The 18588-nt window shown below is 36.7% G+C and overlaps 1 protein-coding gene across 1 annotated transcript in view; it reads right to left on the reverse strand.

Annotated features, from left to right (window-relative positions):
• The window catches only part of NEIL3 (nei like DNA glycosylase 3), a 32981-nt gene extending 17918 nt beyond the window's left edge, over window positions 1-15063 (reverse strand). The window contains exons 1-4 of the mRNA XM_087936378.1: window positions 14850-15063; window positions 5468-5586; window positions 4222-4356; window positions 536-749 (exon numbers count right to left, since the gene is read on the reverse strand). Coding sequence (XP_087792504.1) covers window positions 536-749; window positions 4222-4356; window positions 5468-5586; window positions 14850-15008 — 627 coding nt within the window. The 5' untranslated portion in view covers window positions 15009-15063. The remainder of the gene's footprint in view (window positions 1-535; window positions 750-4221; window positions 4357-5467; window positions 5587-14849) is intronic.
• Window positions 15064-18588: the final 3525 nt, after the last annotated feature.

The raw sequence follows: 18588 nt of genomic DNA on the forward strand, positions 1-18588 counted from the left end.
ATGAATGAATAAAAGTATAGTCAAATGATTGATTAATAATGATACTAAGGTATTTAATTTTTGATTGAAGATATGAGATTATATGCAATGTAATTGTAATTGAAGACTACGAAATGGAAGCACAAAACAATTTGTAAACCAACCGGCACACTGTATGTACACATATGGAAGATAGCTTGATGTTTTTATGTTTTGTTTGTTTATGTTTGTTTTTAAAAACCAATAATTTTTTTTAAAAAAATATAACTGACTTCCTTTGTATGATAACTCACATTTCTTTGTATTTTAACATTTTGTTATGAAATTGGTAATCACTGGTCAACAACCATATGATTTTGATTCTGAATATAAATGACTTATTGGGACTATCCATGGAAAGGAAGGTTTCAATTAATTCCTTATGGAAACCTTTTATTTACAATGTAACAGAACAGTCATTGTGCACTTTACAATTTTCTTTTAGGAGCTCAAGACCTAAATCACCTTAAGTAAAATGTAAAATACAACTGAAAGCAGCTAGAAATATTTTACATACTTTAACAATTGGATGCAGACCACTGTCATAAAGTGCTTCATTCTTTATGATATTTCCCACTCCAGGTAGGATTGCCTGATCAAGCAATACATTACATAACATACGGTCCTTTTGCTTCTTAATCTCACTTTCTGCTCTTCGAAAGTTAAATTTTGAACTGCAGACATCTAAATCTCCGAGCATTCTAATTTTTTCTTTACAGTCAGCTGTGTTTCTGTAGGATTAAAAATAAAAATGATTGTCAGATCAAAACGTCCCAGAAGGCAAACGCTGCCTAAAATAAAATATCCTATGGGAACTAACATGGTCTCAGAGAACAGCCAAATTTTCACTGACTTTCTTAATGTTATCAGATAATACCTGCAGGCTGCATGGGTCTTTGGATGGATGCCATTCCAGAGGTCATGAATGCAACACCAAAAGGAGACTTCCTGAGTGCTAATAAATGATTCTGTTTTAAAGGATCTGAAGCATACTTACTCGGCCTGATTTCACTGGCCAGGCATAAATAGTGGTTGCTCAATTGCACCACACGGGCATAACACTATATTTATTTTATTTTATTTTTTATTTATTTATTTTTATTATTTATTTATTATTTATTTTGTCAAACAATTATTAGATAACAAGTATAAGTATAACATGGTTATAAATACATGAAATAGATACGAATAAGAAAAAAAAAGAATCAATAGGACAGGGACGGTAGGCACATTGGTGCGCTTATGTACGCCCCCTACAGACCTCTTAGGAAAGGGGTGAGGTCAATAGTAGACAGTCTAATGTTGAAGATTTTGGGGTTTGGGGAAGAAACCACAGAGTCAGGTAGAGTATTCCAGACATTGACCACTCTGTTGCTGAAGTCGTATTTCCTGCACATCAAGTTTGGTGCAGTTTATCTTTAGTTTGTATCTATTTAGTACTCTTGTATTGTTTTGGTTGAAGCTGAAGTATTCATTGATAGGTAGGACATTTCAATATATAATTTTATATACTATACTTAGATCGAACCGAACGGCATAGTTCTAGGTTGTCTAGGTCTAAAATTTCATGTCTGGTGGCATAAGGTATTCTGCTACAAGTAGAGGAGTGGAGGATTCTTCTCGTAAAATATTTCTGGACTTTCTCAATTGTATTAATATCAGATATGTAATGCGGGTTCCAGACTGATCAGCTGTATTCAAGTATTGGTCTAGCAAATGTTTTTATATGCTCTAGTTAGTAGAGTGATATTATCAGAGAAAAGGTTAACAAATATATATATATATATATATATATATATATATATATATATATATATATATATATATATATATATATATATATATAGATCTTTGGTTGTTCGGGTTTTCTCCGCGTAGATTAAGTATCTGGTACGTTTGATGAGTCTCATTCATCATCTTCGAGCTGTCTCAGCTCTGTGCTTCTCAGAGTAATGGAGTGCAGCTCTTCCTCCTTTTAACTGCCAGTGGGGTGGAACTTGATTGGGTGGGGGCTTGGCGTGTTCTGATTGGGTGGGGAGTGTGTTCTCATTGGTAGGGTTTGGCTGTGTTCTGATTGGGATTAGGTTAACGTGTTTGTTGCAGGATGGAGGTTGATGCTTGGTTAGTTTCGAATGGGTCCAGCAGGACCACAACTAGAAGCCAAACAGCAAGATCACAACTCTCCAGCTCAAACCCCCAGCAACTAAAACTAACCTGAGCACAACCAAGCCCTCCTGAACAGAACACGCCTCCAACCAATCAGAACACGGCTAACCCCCAACCAATCAGAACACAGCCAAACCCCTACCAATGAGAACACACCCCCACCCAATCAGAACACAGCCAAGCCCCCACCCAATCAAGTTCCACCCCCACTGGCAGTTAAAAGGAGGAAGCAGCTGCAATCTCCATTACTCTGAGAAGCACAGAGCTGGAGACAGAAGCCTGAAGATGATGAATGAGACTTCATCGAAACGTTGCCTAGATACTTCAAATCTTACGCGGGAAAACCCAACAACCAAAGATCTACATATAAATACCGCGAGAACCTCAGAAACAAATATATATATATATATATATATATATTTATTTATTTATTTATTTATTTTGTTCGGGTATTTTCCCATGTCATTATAGTTGTGCTTTTAAAGTTGTAGCAGAATCTCATCTGCCATCATCAGGCTTCTATATAGTGTTCGTCTATAATGACGTGGGAAAATACCCGAACAAAGCTGAATACCATACATATAAATACCCGCGAAAACTTAAGAAAACAAATACCCATATATATACCCATATACCCATCACTGCCTGCAGCACTACATTCTGGACTAGCTGTAGCTTCCAGGAGGTCTTCATGGGCAATCTATGCAAAGCCCATTGCAAAAGCCCATTGTGAGGTGACTAGGGAATAAGTGTCTGTCTAAAGAATCTTAACAGGTAGATTACATAAGTTTATGTGGTGCTTCAAGCCACAACATCAAGCTGGAGCTATGAATCCAAAATGACTCCATGGGGTTCACACCGGGCCCAAGTGGAGAAGTATAAACCAATTAAAGATTAAAGGAAGTCCCTGGAAATAGGGGCACAAATTGCTACAGACATTCAGCATTGGCAGAACCCAAACTGACAGATAACATCCCTCTGTGGTTTTATGAAAACATTAAAGAATTCAGAAGTAGGTATGGAAATTGTACAAATAATTAAAATTGTCAAAACCAACCTGAATTGAGGAGAAAACAGCTAGACTAGAGCTTGAACTAAAATAGGAGGGAGTGGAGGAGAATGATTATTTTTTGGTTGTTTTAGCTTTTACCTTCTGGACCCAAAAATGAAAAATGAGGACAAGATTTAGCAAAGGCTTAGGTTTCTCAATCTCTCAATCACAGAAAAGCTAAGTTCAAAGATAATTCAACAAATAATGGTTTGTCAGTAATAATACAATTATTTGAATCTTGGATTCTCACATCTTTCCTTTTTTTCCTCTCCTTTGTTGGAACCACAGAGAGATCAGTTTTAGCTCTTGCTTTCAATTAACCACAATGCCTAAAGCAGAAACCATGTCACATGTAAATATATAAGCTGTGTTAAATTAAAAATAATTAACCCCATAAAACATAACAGGATATAAATGAATGGGACTTACTCCTAAGTATGCTTGCAAAAAACTCAGTAGGAATGATTTCTTAACAAACATGATCAAGAGCAAGCGGCAGATTTAGAGAGACACAGAAGTAAGGCATGCATCTATAAAGAATGTTTGCCACCTGCTCATTTTTATAATACTCAGGCTAAATATTAATAGCTTAAACAAAATCTCCGCTGGCTGATTTTTAGGTGCATTTTTAATCAAACATGTTTTAAAAATCAATTACTCTAACTTTTTTATGAATACAACACTAGAGCTTAATACATACAAACATTTATGAGTAAAAAGGGATTGTAACTGATGATAGAGATTGCCAAGTATGAATCAAGGGAGTGGCTTTTTGTCATTAAATATACAATTTAAACATGCACTGGGATTTTAAAAACCTCTTTTTTCCATCTAGTCACTATCAATCTATATAAAGCGAATGAAGTGAACTACTAGAATTAAGCATATTTTCAGTAGATTTAAGCAAGCTCCCCATTGTTGACTTAGAATGGCAATATTTTCCTTCCTGCATGAAAGATATTCCAGTAAAACATATGTTGCTTTACCTAAGCTGTACAGTTGCATCGTAGAAACAAATCAAATCAGTAGTAAATTGTATTTCCAAGGCTGCTAGTGCTACACTTCTGTTTTGGCTTGCATCTGGATTTATACGCAAAGAACCATTCATGCCAAAGTGGATCCTAGAAGAGAAATGTATTTTAAAATATATTTTATTCAGAACTACTTCTAGCTTTATGACTACTCAAATACAATGATACTCATAAATTATCTTGCTTGTGATTAATAGCATGCTATAATTGTTGCCCTAATTTCATGTGGCCTTCATCCTAATGCCACTGCCACCACCACCATCTTTTTTTACGTTCTTTCTCTCTCTCACCCCCCCTTTCTTCTTCCCTCCCCCTCTCTCTCAAAAAAAATGTCCCAGTAACTGCCTGGATTCCCGTACTTGGCAAGATGTCAGAAGTAGTTTGTTCTTGTGTTCTTCCTATTGATGAGAAATTGGTCAGGCCAAGCCTTGGCTTCATGCCTAAGGCAGAACTAGAACTCAGGGTCTCCTGGTTTCTAGCTGCAGGCGTTAATCATTCCACCAAACTGATCAAAGCCCTTTACAAATGATAAAGTCAGAGTCTAAAAAAGATCTGTCTTCCCAACTGTGTATTAGTAACTGAGGAAAACATAAAGAACTAAGATAATGTTTGAAATAATTTTAAAAAGAAATATCTGATTTTTTTAAAAAAGTGGAGTGATAATAGGGAAAAGAATGTGCCCATTAGGTACCAAACACTAAAGAACCCTCAATATTGTCATGTAATTCAACAAACCATGCCTGCAAGAATGTGTCTGAAAAGTCAGTTTGTGTGAGATGAGTGACCCTGTAAATTTGAGACATAAATAAAAAATGGAATATAAGTGTTTTTAATGTCAAGCTTATCTTAGCTCTAAAAATTGTTTGGTTTAAGCTAATTCATATGAATGTCTAAGCGTGGGACAGCTAAACTAAACATTTATTTAGTTTAAACATACACATATGGTTTTAGTGGTGTCTAAAATACTATGGGTTTGTTTGGCTCATGACCCACAAAATGGTGGAGGAAACATCTAATTGATTATTGTAGAACTACAACTTTATGCTGCCATGTTCATACTTATGAAGTTCATAGTCTTTAGTATAGCTGGTATGATCAAATGTTTACTTTGTATCTCGGCAAGAAGAAAATAATTTTCTAGGGATCAGTAAGTCACAATAATTCCTTTGAATTATGCAAGTTAAGAATATATCTTTCTCACCGTAAGGTTTTCTCTCCAAAGTACATGAAAAGTTCTTTCCCCAAAGTTTCCACGCCACAGTATACACATCCATTAACCACCTTTAAGAAACTTTGGCACCAACTCTTATTTCCGGTAATCTGAACAATTTGAAAATATTAACAAATTAAAAGTTAGGAAATAAGTTTAAACTTTGGTTTCACATTTATCCATTTATGAGACATAATTCATTACGGGACATATTCATATGTTATATTCATTACATAATTCAATACACAACAACAATTGAGCCCAAAATTTTTGTTGCTAAGCAAGGCAGTTGTTAAGTGAGTTGTTCATGACCTTTTTTGTTACAATTGTTAAGTAAATAACTGTAGTTAAGTGAATCATATGATCACTAAATGAATCTGTCTTCCCCCGTTGGCTTTTCTTGTCAGAAACTGACTGGAAGGTTAGAAATAATGATCCCGTAAACTCAGGTCAGTGCAACTGTCATATGCATGCCAGTTGCCAAGCACCCAAATTTTGATCACATGACCATGGGGATGCTGTAACAGTCGTGTGAAAAAATGGTCATAAGTTACTTTTTTCAGTGGTGGTGTAACTTTGAATGGTCACTGAATGGTTGCCTAAGTCAAGGAGTCCTTATAGAAGCTACTGAAAGATCTACCCTGATGCCAACAGCATAAAAAATGTCTAATTTTCTCATCGCTGAGTTGAAGTATTATTTACTCACCACTGAGTCAGTATAAAACAACACTGACAAAATATTTGATGTTTTCCTTGTCAATTCCTTTTCCACCTTGGCCGCATCTATTCTAAGTCATTGCCAAAATGATTGGTTTGCTTCTCTGGTTTTGCTACCATTACTTTTCAATACATCACAACTATCCAGTGCTTTACAGCAGGAGCTCACTGAAACTGCTTAAGCTTCACTTGGCTGGCATGTATCCCTTCTTCCACATCCCATTTGGGTATCACCCAAGTTAAAATAATTAACATAATAGTTAAGAACTACAAAACATATGGAAAGACTTCAGGGCAGAATAGGCCCAATGGAGATAAAAACAGACCTAACTGTGGCTGCATAATTATTTCTATCCAAGAAAGCAGGAATAACTGAAGCTGGCTAGCTTTTGAAGAACAGGATTTCATGCTTGGCAAGAGGGGCAGTGACTGAATATGGAGACTTGGCAAACAAGTGCAAATTCGTCTCCTCTTTTTTCTTCAAATGAAAGAGTTGTGGATTTGCTGACCTGCCATCTACCTTGTTGGAAGCCTAGAATCATGTTGATGTCAATATTATGTCTATTAAAAAAATCCCAGTGATGGCTGCAAATGATAATGGCACATCATAGGAATTGCTGAGGTCAAAGCATGATTGTGTTGTAGGTAAGTACAAGTAATGAAACAGCCACAGTATTCATAATATCATTCAATATAGATTCTATAATATTGATTACTCTGTCTTTTATGTTTTTAGCTGAGGCCTCCTATGCTAGTACCCCCCGGAATAATATTTTCATGTGATCTAAGAACAAGACCTTTTCCATTGTGATGCCCACTCTGTGGAAAATTTTAATGTGGGAACCCAAATTCAAATTATGCAGAACTTAATTATTTATTTAGTCAAACACTTACAATATAACAGAAATAAGAATGATCATAAGTATAAATAAATGAAATAGAAACTAATAATTGGGGACAATAGGACAGGGATGGTAGGCACTATTGTATGCTTATGCATGCCCCTTACAGACCTCTTAGGAATGGGGTGAGGTTGGAGACTTCCAGTTTGTTCCTTATCGGTGTCAGTGCGGAATCTGCGATCGTGCGTGGTTTCGTCCGAGCTCACTTGCTGGAGCCATCCTGGTGGGGTGGTGAAGAAGGGGGAAATTGCCTGGAGGGTCGAGGATAGCCGCAACTCCCCTCCCTGACAGGAAAATCCCTCCCAAAGGCAAGCTGCAGCAGTGGTCTTAAAATGGCCACCACAAAGACGAAGAACATTCCGGGAAGCTAAGTTGTGTGCTGGAGAGAGAAGTAGCGAGCAGAGTGTGAACCAGGCAAAGGACATCGCTTTTGAGGTACTCCGGTGTCAAAATAAAGGACTATTTTGGAGGAAAGTGTGTAGAAGCGATGACCAGAGAAATGAGAAAGAAAATGGGTTTTTAAATTTGGATTTAATTATTCTATTGGACTAATTTGGAGGAGAAATATAAGGGAAAATACATTAACACAACAAAGGTTTAAAAATTAAACTGGACAGATATTGAACTGTGGGCACTTAAAGGGCATAACTAAATGCTGGAATTGAGTGTGTTGAAAAGAATAGCTAATGATTGAAATTAGCGAACTTAATAAAAATATCATATTCAACAAAGAAAGTTAAAAAGAAAAAGACTCAAGAGCACCACCTGATTGTACAGGAAAACTTTAGCATGTTTTAAAATAAGTGTCTGGTCTTTTTGAGACTTTGGATTTTGGAACTTGAAAGAAAACAAAAGGAACTTTGTTATTGTCAGTAATTTGGGGAACAGTTGAGAGGCCAATTAGAGCAGTGGTCCCCAACCTTTTTTGTACCAGGGACCAGTTTCACGCAGAAACACTTTTTCAAGGACCAGCGGGGGGACGACGACACTTTTTCAAGGAGGGGGGGGAGGAGTCCGAGTTTGCTTGCAGACGCTTCATTACCTGACTAGATAACATCTGATGTTGTTACCTAGTCGGGTAATAAAACATCTGCCAACAAACCACCAAGTTCAGGGAGGCTCAGGACAAGTCCCTACAGGATGGCTGAGAAGCCCTGCCTCCCTCAGCCTCATCCCTCAAGTGTCTCCCTCCCTCCCTCAGCCTTATCCCTCAGGTGTCTGCCTCGTTCCTCTCTCAGTCGCTCTCTCGCTCCTCCACCAGCCCAGGAAGAAACTGCTTCAAAGAAGCCGGCAGGGTGGCTTTTCCTGTCAGCGCAGCTCCTCCGAAGCGCCCGTTCACCCCCACCCCACCGCCCGTGGTTCAATCCAGTGCTCCGTTCTGCCTGCCTGCCTTCGTTTCTGGTTGTTTCGGAGCAGCTTTGGCTGAGTAAAAGAGGCGAATAGTTATTATTCTCAGCCAAAGCTGCTCCGAAACAACCAGAAACGAAGGCAGGCAGGCAGGCAGAATGGAGCAATGGATTGAACCGCGGGCGACAGGGTGGGGGTGAACGGACGCTTCGGAGGAGCTGCGCCGACAGGAAAAGCCACCCTGCCGGCTTCTTTGAAGCAGTTTCTTCCTGGGCTGGTGGAGGAGCGAGAGAGCGACTGAGAGAGGAACGAGGCGGGAGGAAACTGAAGCCGCTGAGCCGGAGAGCAGGACAGGCTTTGGTTGCTTCCTCCCTCCCCTTCTTTCATTTGTGTCCTTGATCCCTGATCCCAGCAGCATTCACCGAAGGCGAAGAAAGCCGCCATTTTTATTTTATTTTTATTTTCTTTGCGGCCCGGTACCAAATGATCCACGGACCGGTACCGGTCCGGTGGTTGGGGACCCCTGAATTAGAGGATTCGGAATAAAGACTCAAGAGTATGAATTGTTGAAAATAAACTTAAAAGATATTGTCTGAATAATATATTGGACTCTGGGATTGAATATATCTACTAAAGAAGAGGATTTCAGCTATTCAGGAAGAGGAAAGAAAAAGAAAAAAGAAGATATAATGGAGGAGCTACTTGTTGATATAAGACTGGACTCACAAGATATAAGATCAGATATGCAAGTTACAAGGGACATGATAAAAATCAAACTTGAAATGTGTAGTTATGTACTACAGAAATTAGAAATGGTGACTCAGCATACACAAGAACATAATAAACCAGAGGAGGGGGAGTTCAATAAAGAAGAAGCCAACTCAGAAGAACAAAAAGAACAACAATTATTTAAACAGGAGGGGAAAGGAATTAGAATTTAAAATTTGTGGTCTGATGGGATGATAAAAGGGGGAATGGTTCGGAAAATGGTTAAAGAGAGAAGGAAAAAGCAGAAAAAGGAAGTGCAAAAGAAAAATCAAGAGAGGGAGAGAGAAAAGTTTAATAACTGGAATGAAAAAAGGAGGGGAATAAAAATTGGGGAAAAGGGAATTAAGTGAAAGGACCAGAAAATAAAGAGGAACAGGAAACAAACAAGGATGAAAAGAAGGTACATTGTTCAAAGAGTGAGAGATAATGGGTGAAAAAAAAAGGGATAAGGAAGGGGATTCTGTAAGGCTATGTGTTGGGATGTATAAGAATATATTGAAAATAGCATTTTGATGATTTATAGAGAAAATATAATGCGGAATCTGAGAAAAAATATATGTGTTTTATACTAGATAGGGAGACTGATATTAAGGAAGAATGAAGGTGGTTAGCTCAAATTATTAACTAGAGGGGACAATTATATTTACAGATAAGAATTGATAAAATGACAAATATAACAGAAAAAAATAATATGAGAAATGACCATAGAAAGGAGATGAGAATTTTAGATAACATCGAAAAATAAGATATGGGAATATACTAAGAAAAATGGAAGGAGATATATTAGGATTTGGAATTGAATAAATGAACATAGAATTGAGATGAGAATTTTAGATAATATTGTAAAATAGGATAAGAGAACGTGAATTGGGATTGGATAAGCTTAATATTTAATAATGATGAAGTAATATGAAATTAAACAAATAAAATGACTAGGTAGTTATGGTCATGTTTATATTGAGATGTGAAACCTGGAACCATACTGCTTGCCAAATGAGATTTTTTTAAAATTTTTAAATAAAATGAAAACAGGGAGGAAATTTAATAATGGAATTACTAGGTATGTTTAACTGATATGGTGGTAGGCATTTGGAGAGAGTAAGGTTGAAAATAAATATTGAAGAAGTATGAATTAATATGAATATATGCAATGAGTGATGTATGATATATTGATGCCACACTGTTAATGTATTGTTGTTATATGTAGATTGAAATAAAAAAATGGGGAAAAAAAGGAATGGGGTGAGGTCAATAGTGGTTAGTTTGAGGGTAAAGGAGTGGGGGTTTGAGCATGTACAACAGAATCAGGTAGTGAGTTTCAGACACTGACCACTCTGTTGCTGAAATTGTACTTCCTGCAGTCAAGTTTGGAATGATTGACATTAAGTTTATATCTGTTGTGTGCTCTTGTGTTGTTGTGGTTAAAGCTGAAATATTCATTAACTGGTAAGACATTGTAATGTATAATTTTATGTACTATGCTTAAGCCCAATTTTAGCCAGCATAGTTCTAGGTTGTCTAAGCCTAGAATCTCAAGTCTGGTGGTGTAGGGTATTCTGTTGCAAACAAGGAGTGTAGAACTCTTCTTGTGAAATACTTCTGGACTCGCTCAATTGTATTAATGTCTGATATACAGTGAGGATTCCAGACAGCAGAGCTGTATTCAAGTATTGGTCTAGCATGTCCTACTTATAAACCCTGGTTATTATTTTATATTTGACTACTATGTAGAAGATAAATATTTAATATTGTATCCTACTATAGAGATATATAGCTTGAAAGGTGATTCATTAATAATGTCAACTAAAAAGACACTCCTTTGGTCTTTTTAGCTGCCAGGAAAAGGGAGTGGGGGAAAACAGTGCATTCCTTAGGTGCCTAGATAATCACCCTGGTAGCCCAAAGTTGGGAGTGCAAGAATATTACTGGAGAGCATGATTGATGACTCTTGGGGATGGATGTGTCCCATTGGAGAATACACACCCAGGGAGTGGTGGGAAGACCAGGGTCAAGGGGAAAATGAATGATGTATTTAGTATCAGCTGCATCCAGCTAACACCAACATGGCCACTTCTAATAATAAATCAATTTTCTTTTCTCTGAGATGCGGCTAGAGACTTATGATTTTAATGGGGGTGGATTTGATGGATTCCTGACAGCCAGCTGATACTAAAATACATCATTCATTAATAAATAACAAGTTTTGATAAAAATGCTAACATAAATGCTATACGCAGTTTAGATTCATTATCAATGAATCAAGCAGTTCTGGAATAGTTAAAGAAACGGTATTAAAATACTATTCTCAAGTGTTGTAGTTCTATATCTAAGACAAGGAAAAAAAATATTTTTCCCAAGCAATTGAGACAGAAAACTCCAGGAAAAAAAAAAAACAGAATTTGAGGATATTTTCAGATGCAATACAGATTCTACCTTATTATTTCATAATCTATTTTTATAGATGAATACCTATATAAATATGTAAACATAGCTTGGTAGTAAACTATATTAATATTTATTTGCTAATGGCCTATGAAACTCATAAACACAGAAGAAAGGAAAGGAAATGTATCCATTCACTCACAGCAATTACCACTATTGACAGAAAGATGACATCTAAAAACTCAAGTAACTAAATAATACAGCTTATTTAAGTTTTAGGTTAATCTTAATAGACTATAGGAAAACTTTGTTTTCTAATATTAAAATTGCAATTGTGAGGTAAGATTCCATATATACAAAATGCAGATATATTTTTCTATTCCTTCAGAAATTATTTAGAGGAAAAAAACATTTGAAAGCGTATTTTAAAAGCTGAACCCAAATTTCATGATTTTTAGCAACTCATTAGCAATATTTTAGCAGTATTTGCCATTCTACTATAATATGCTGACATTCTTTATGAAGTATCTTCCCAGCTACATACACAATAGTAAATAATTAAAAGACTCAAGATTGCTGTTTTCGCAGTTGCTAATTTCCTTTTGAATTTTTAAATGCCTTTGTGAAATAAACATGTTGTAAACTGAAGGTCATGGTGTAAGTTGATTATTTCAGACACAATTAGACATTGGCATTGAGTTCATGAAAGCAGAAAGTGAATAGGGATATTGTTAAGCTCTCTTGAATATAATTTTTCAGTTCCAGAATCAGCTGTGAATAGCTAGATGTAAATCAATGGAATATCACAGGAATAGTTTCTTAGTATTTTCTCTTAAGTGATATGATAGATCATTGCTTTCTTTCTTTTTTTAAAATTGCATCCACTTCCGCAGCTTTTGATCTCTATAACAGCTTCCTATCCCAGCGTGTGGTGATCAGGTGGGAACACATCTCACAATTGACTTAACCATGAATATTCAGGCACTCAATAAAACAGACTAGAAAAATATGACAGGGCTTTCTTGCTGTGAATGTTACGTATGAGTGAAGCTCACTTTTAAACAAACAGTAAATTGATGATATAAAAATGTTCCTGAATTATATATTCCTACAGAATGAAAAGTGTAGAATTTCATGCTTTCTTCTTACTACAGTAAGGAAAAACAACCCAATCCACAAAAAATGCAAGTTCACAATCCACCTTTGGTTGAACCATACTCTTACAGAATACTGTAGGTACTCATACTGAATATTAAGGAAGAATTTTAAGTGGACCTGGAAGAATTTTACTGGACGAACTGCTATATGTGCAGTCTGATCTCTGGTTAAACCCAATCATCTAGCTAAATACATAGTATTCTAGAAGTCTGACATCTAGCATTGGACCCAGTCATAGGATTATCTGTGAGGCAAGATAGCAATATCAGGACACATTTAACCTAAAAGTACTTGTAAAGTATCTACAATGTAGTAGCACTGAGGTATTTAAAATGGATGCCAAACATGACCTTTATTACTACAATCAACAAACCAAAATATAGAATCTACCAAATATTTTCCCCTAGTTAAAAATCCATGAACACTTTGTGGATCATATTCCCACTAATGACACTTCTTTGCCTGCATTCAAACAAAGACAGAGGCAGCAATTCTCTTGGTATATTCATCCTACCAACCAGAATTCAGGCTTAGCTCTTCACAGCTCATTAATCCAAGCTGCTCATTTATATTCCAACATCTTTTCCCCTGTAAAGTTCCACAAGCCCCAACAGGGTAATTTTATGCTGGCAACACTAGTGATCAAAACTTGCAGAGAAGTGGCATGCTGTGTATATGGGAAACAAAGAAAAAAAAATCCTCTTGTCCTAAGTCTTTATACCAATAGTATTCCTCATTAGCACATTTTTAAACAAATAAACAAGTCCACCCACCCACCCTGTTTATATATATAATATAGATATAGATATATGCCAATTTCTGAATGTGATCTTTCTGCATGCTAATGACAGTTAACTATAGTGGATGTTGTGTAATTGACTTCTTTTTAATAAACAAATATAATAAAATTGCCATCTTTCTAATTAGACTGAATGACTGGAGGACACTTTCCTCATTATTTCTTACGTGTTCAATATTTGCCGGAGTTCTTCCAACTCTTCATATTAATCAGACTTGTTGTGGTTGATTTATTATGTTAATGGCAGGAATATATTACAGATGTTGGTTATTTCTTTTTAAGTGTTTTGTGCAAGGAGAAAAAAAAAGCCACACAGGAAAAAAAACCCTGCTAGAAAAACTCCAATAGTCAAACGTATGATTACTGAGAATGAGAAGACTGTGCAGCTTATGTTAACCTTGTATCAATCACTCACGTCTTTTGCAATTCTAATATGCAAAGAACTCTTGTAATAAAGGATTATTTAGTAACTGGGCAGCTTGCATATGCTTAATCTTTAGGAACAAGGCACTGGCATAAAAGCTGTCAAACTCCATAATAGCTTGCACAGTACTGCACAACATTGCCAATCAGATGTAGATGAAATTCAGGCCAGGCTTGCCATGCTATTATTAATGAAAGAACTAACTGGAATGCCTAAAATTAGAGTTACTTTAACCATGCATGTACTCCTTTTCCACTTTATAAGTTGAAAAGTAGCTTGGATTCAATAATTAATAGGCTTAACCCAACTGTAAAACAAATACTAAGGATTAGACTAGCTATTTAAGTACTACTGTCTCTTGAATGGCACTGGTGTCTTGGCAGAAATGATTCAGACAGGAATCCTAGCAGTTAACATTCTATTTCTGCTACTCTGGATTTTAATCATTATTTGTGAACAGGTACCTGTATCTGAATGGTATGGAACCAACCTGCTACTTATGAATACTTTCTGCTCTCCACAGACTTCATCCCAGGGCCTGAACCCAAACTCTGGAAGGTCCAACACCAGAGCATGGTTGCCACAACCGGTTTCCCTCATGCAAATAATCAGTTAGGACAATTAAACAACATGGATTCTTGGTCCTAGCTAACGCTATTAATTTCATAATTACAGTTCCGCACAAAAAAAGAACATGCTTTGAAAGATTCCATCATTTAACAGGCACTCGGTGTGGTTTGCTGCTCGTCTCACGGAAGAGCGCAGGAAGGGAAGTTTGCCCCATCCAGCTCGGGCCTAATTGCAACCCCAACAGCTTGTGAGTAGAACGTGAAGTTCTTCACGTTCCTCCGTGGAAGAACCCCGGGAACTACTAACCCTATCGGAGACGCCGGCAGCGGCTCTTCCCTTTAAGGCTCCAACTTGCGACGCAGAAGGGACCAGTGCGGTTCCCCGCACACACCTCACGGTTTGACCCGGGGCAATTCGACTACTGATCTTCTCCCCGTTCAGTTTGCAACCGGGACCTTCCACCATATTGGAAGAAAAAGGGAAAACGTCTGGCGAAGCTTTGTTCAAATTTCGCGCCGCCGCTCCTGCACTGCTGTTCCGCCCAAGCCGCCCCTCTTTCGTAATTGCTTTTGATGAGCTCACAAACACAAGCAGAGAGAGCGTAGGAGTTCGGCCTGAAAAGAGCTTTTGAACTGCAGGCTGCGGATGTGAGTCTTACTTTCCTTTCTTTAAGCATAATACGTGCTCCTCCTCATTCGAAATTTCATGGGCAATGTAAGCAGTCAAATTCCTTTTCTGCCAGTAAGAAAACGAAAATAACTTCTCCCTGCGTCCAAGTTTTGAATTGCTTCAGGTTAAAACTTAATTAAATACCTTGTTGCAGGCTGTTTTCACTGTTTCTTTTGTATTGTAAAAGAAATTGAGGTTTTTTTTTTCCGCCCAGTAAAGGTCATCTCAGTCTATTCAACCTTAACAAGATTGTTGTAAGGAAAAAAGGAATGTAACTTACAGTTGGAAGAAAGGTGAAAATTAAAAAAAGAAAGGAGCAATAGAAAGGGAAACTTTTAAAAGAGGAGCAATTGAAGCTGGCTATTTTAATTGGGATCAGATTGTAGGAAAAAGAAGTCCAAGCTTTACATTTTGTAAAACGTTCAATTTCATTGCTCCTTTGCTTTGGTTAGATCAATCTCCCCAACCTACTTCTTTTAAAATTACTCTGAATCAGGCTTTCTGGCCGTACTGACTGATAGAAGGTATGCTCCTATCTCAAGGCCCTAGGAGGGGACAAAAAATGGGAGAAAGTTTCCAGATAAGGTTTCAACACAGCATATTCCATATTTTATTTTTTAGATTAAAGATAGTCCTCAACCTACAACCATTCATTTAGTTCGAAGTTATAAGGGCACTGAAAAAAGTTATTTGTAACCATTTTTCACACTTATAATTGTTGCAGGACCCCCATGATCAAATTATCAAAATTCAGATGCTTAACTCATATTTCTGATTATTTCAGTGTCCCCAGTCACGTTGATTACCTTTTGCGATTTTTTGACAGTCAATGGAGAAGCCATATTCAATTATCCATGTTACTAAATATCTGCAGTGATTCACTTAACTTGGCAAGAAAGTTCATAAAGTGGGCCATAAAACTGTCTTGCTTAGCAACAGAATTTTGGGTCAATTGTGGTCATAAATGGAGGACTACCTGTATTTTGGTAGTTTTAATTTGTGTCATATAATGCAATTCATTGTATACATGAGTATAGTTTATGTCGTACTGTTTTGACCAAGTTTCTTATTGTTTCTGAAATAAGATCATAAAATCACTTTCCTAGATATTACACATATATGGTGGAAAATCAGAGTATTCTGTTTCTTACAGAAGATTTATTATATTGGGATGTTTGAAGCAAAGAGATCTCAAGTTATCCCCAAAGATTATTAGAAACTTGGTTGTCACCAGCAATACTCCATTATGCCTTGGTTCATTTAAGAGTGAGAAGTAGCATTTGTAGAAATAGTACTGTAATCTCATCCCCTCAAATGTGGCTCTACTTTGGTCAAATGTGCACTAAATCTAGCTGTCCTTCTTTGCATACCTGTCATGATGCTCTTCAAGAAAGTTTAGGCTGTATGCTTGTACCTCCCCACAGATTCCTCAAAATGAATAGTTGCTACATGGACAAAGAAAAAGTGCCACTGCTTTTCCAGAAGGCACCCCAAAATTTATGGATGCTTCCAAATTGATAGCTATAGTGCTATCAGTTAAAATGTGCTTTACAACTCATGTGTGTGAGATGGAAAAAGTAGCATAACGTTATAGACAGAAGATAATGTTGCCATATGAGGCATTTTTCACAATAAAATGAAGCAATATTTAGGATGTCAGTCATCCATTGTTTTGCTGCAGGAAATGAACAAAACTGTCCTCCAAAAATTGCTGCAATAAATATTTTTGTATTAATAAATATCCCAGAAGGACAAAGGTCACTTTATAGCACTGTTATCTTTTACTGATATCACTGTTTTATATATATATCACTTTGGTGCCTGTTCTTACTTTGGCTTATAAATATGTATACAGATAACAGATAATCAGAGTTAGAAGGGACCTTGTTGGTCATCTAGTCCAACCCCCCACCCAAGCGGGAGACCCTACACCATTTCTGACAAATGGCAGTCCAATCTCTTCTTGAAAGTCTCAAGTCTCATACTTCTGCAGAAATATGTAGAAACAATCATGTTGAGCTGATTTTACTGATTTTACTTTTGCTAGTAGCAAAATAATTGCAATCTCATATTCTTGATTTACAATGGTCCCCATGGTATTTATATATAGCTGGAATTGTGAATCTTCCACTGTGTGATCTTTTGGTCACTAAAAGGTCAATGAAGCATGCCCTATTTCATATTTGATGCAACAGAGATAATTTCACAGCAAACAATTGTACCTCTAGTCCTTACCCAAAAGTGTATGCCATTCAAAATCAGCCCTCTCTTGACACACTTGAGGTTGTGAATCCCAAAGGTATCTACAACAATAACATATCTTATGATTTTTGATGAATGTATTTTTAATGAGAGAATCTGCACTGAAGACAAATTCCTTGTCTGTCCAATCACACTTGGCCAATTAAGAATTCTATTCTATATTCTATTCTGTTCTGTTCTATTCTATATAAATACAGTTAACCATCTGCCACTATTTTGTGACATCCTAGACTTTGACTGACTTTCTCTATTCTGAACATAGAACTGTGGTTCTGATGTAAGTCAGTTAAACAGAATACTGAAAGACCCATGATACACTCCAGAGATATTTTGCTATATTACAACTGTTTTTTAAACAATGATTATTAAACAATGATTATAAAAATTGTCTGGAATTGAAATTGGAGTAAACATGCTAACTTCAGATGATTGCTCAGGAAAATTAGAAATTCCCTATCCACTATCTGTAGATGTGTTACCTTATACACCAACCATATGCAGTTGCAGTGACAATGAAAAAATAATTTCAATCAATATTCACATATCTGTAAAGCAAAGCAAAACTGAAATATGATCCAAAGCACAGTGGTCGTTTCACTTAGCAACCAATTCACTTAACAACCACTGGTCCCAATTGTGGCTGCTAAATGAGGACTACTGTAGTAGCACGCGCGTATGTGTATGTGTGTGTGTATCAGAAGCAAACATTACCAGAAAAGCAATGATTGAGCATAGTTAAGAATTCTCAGTCTGAAAGTAGTGATAGAAAACTTCTATTCATGACTAGCTTACTGCTATTTTCTCTTTAAATTGTTGCTCAGCAATATATTCTTTCTCTCTTTTCTGATGCCATCCAAATGCCTAGATTCCAGGTGCCTGGTTATAACACTTTATCAGCTGCTTGCATATCTGCAACACTTCATTTTAATTAGCCTAAAGATCTAAGTCTCAGATGGAATAACAGGGGTCCCTAATTATCATCACAAATTAGTGATCTGCCCAGAAAATGAGGAATGCATAAGGCATTAAGCTGTCAGAGGCCAGTAGTACAATTAAGAAGAATAGCTGAGAAAGTGAGAGATAAGGAAATCATTTTTTTAAAAAAAATCTTCCC

The sequence above is a fragment of the Pseudonaja textilis genome, chromosome 6, assembly GCF_049901715.1.
Source record: "Pseudonaja textilis isolate UNSWEBS1 chromosome 6, rPseTex1.2, whole genome shotgun sequence".
Lineage (NCBI taxonomy): Eukaryota > Metazoa > Chordata > Lepidosauria > Squamata > Elapidae > Pseudonaja > Pseudonaja textilis.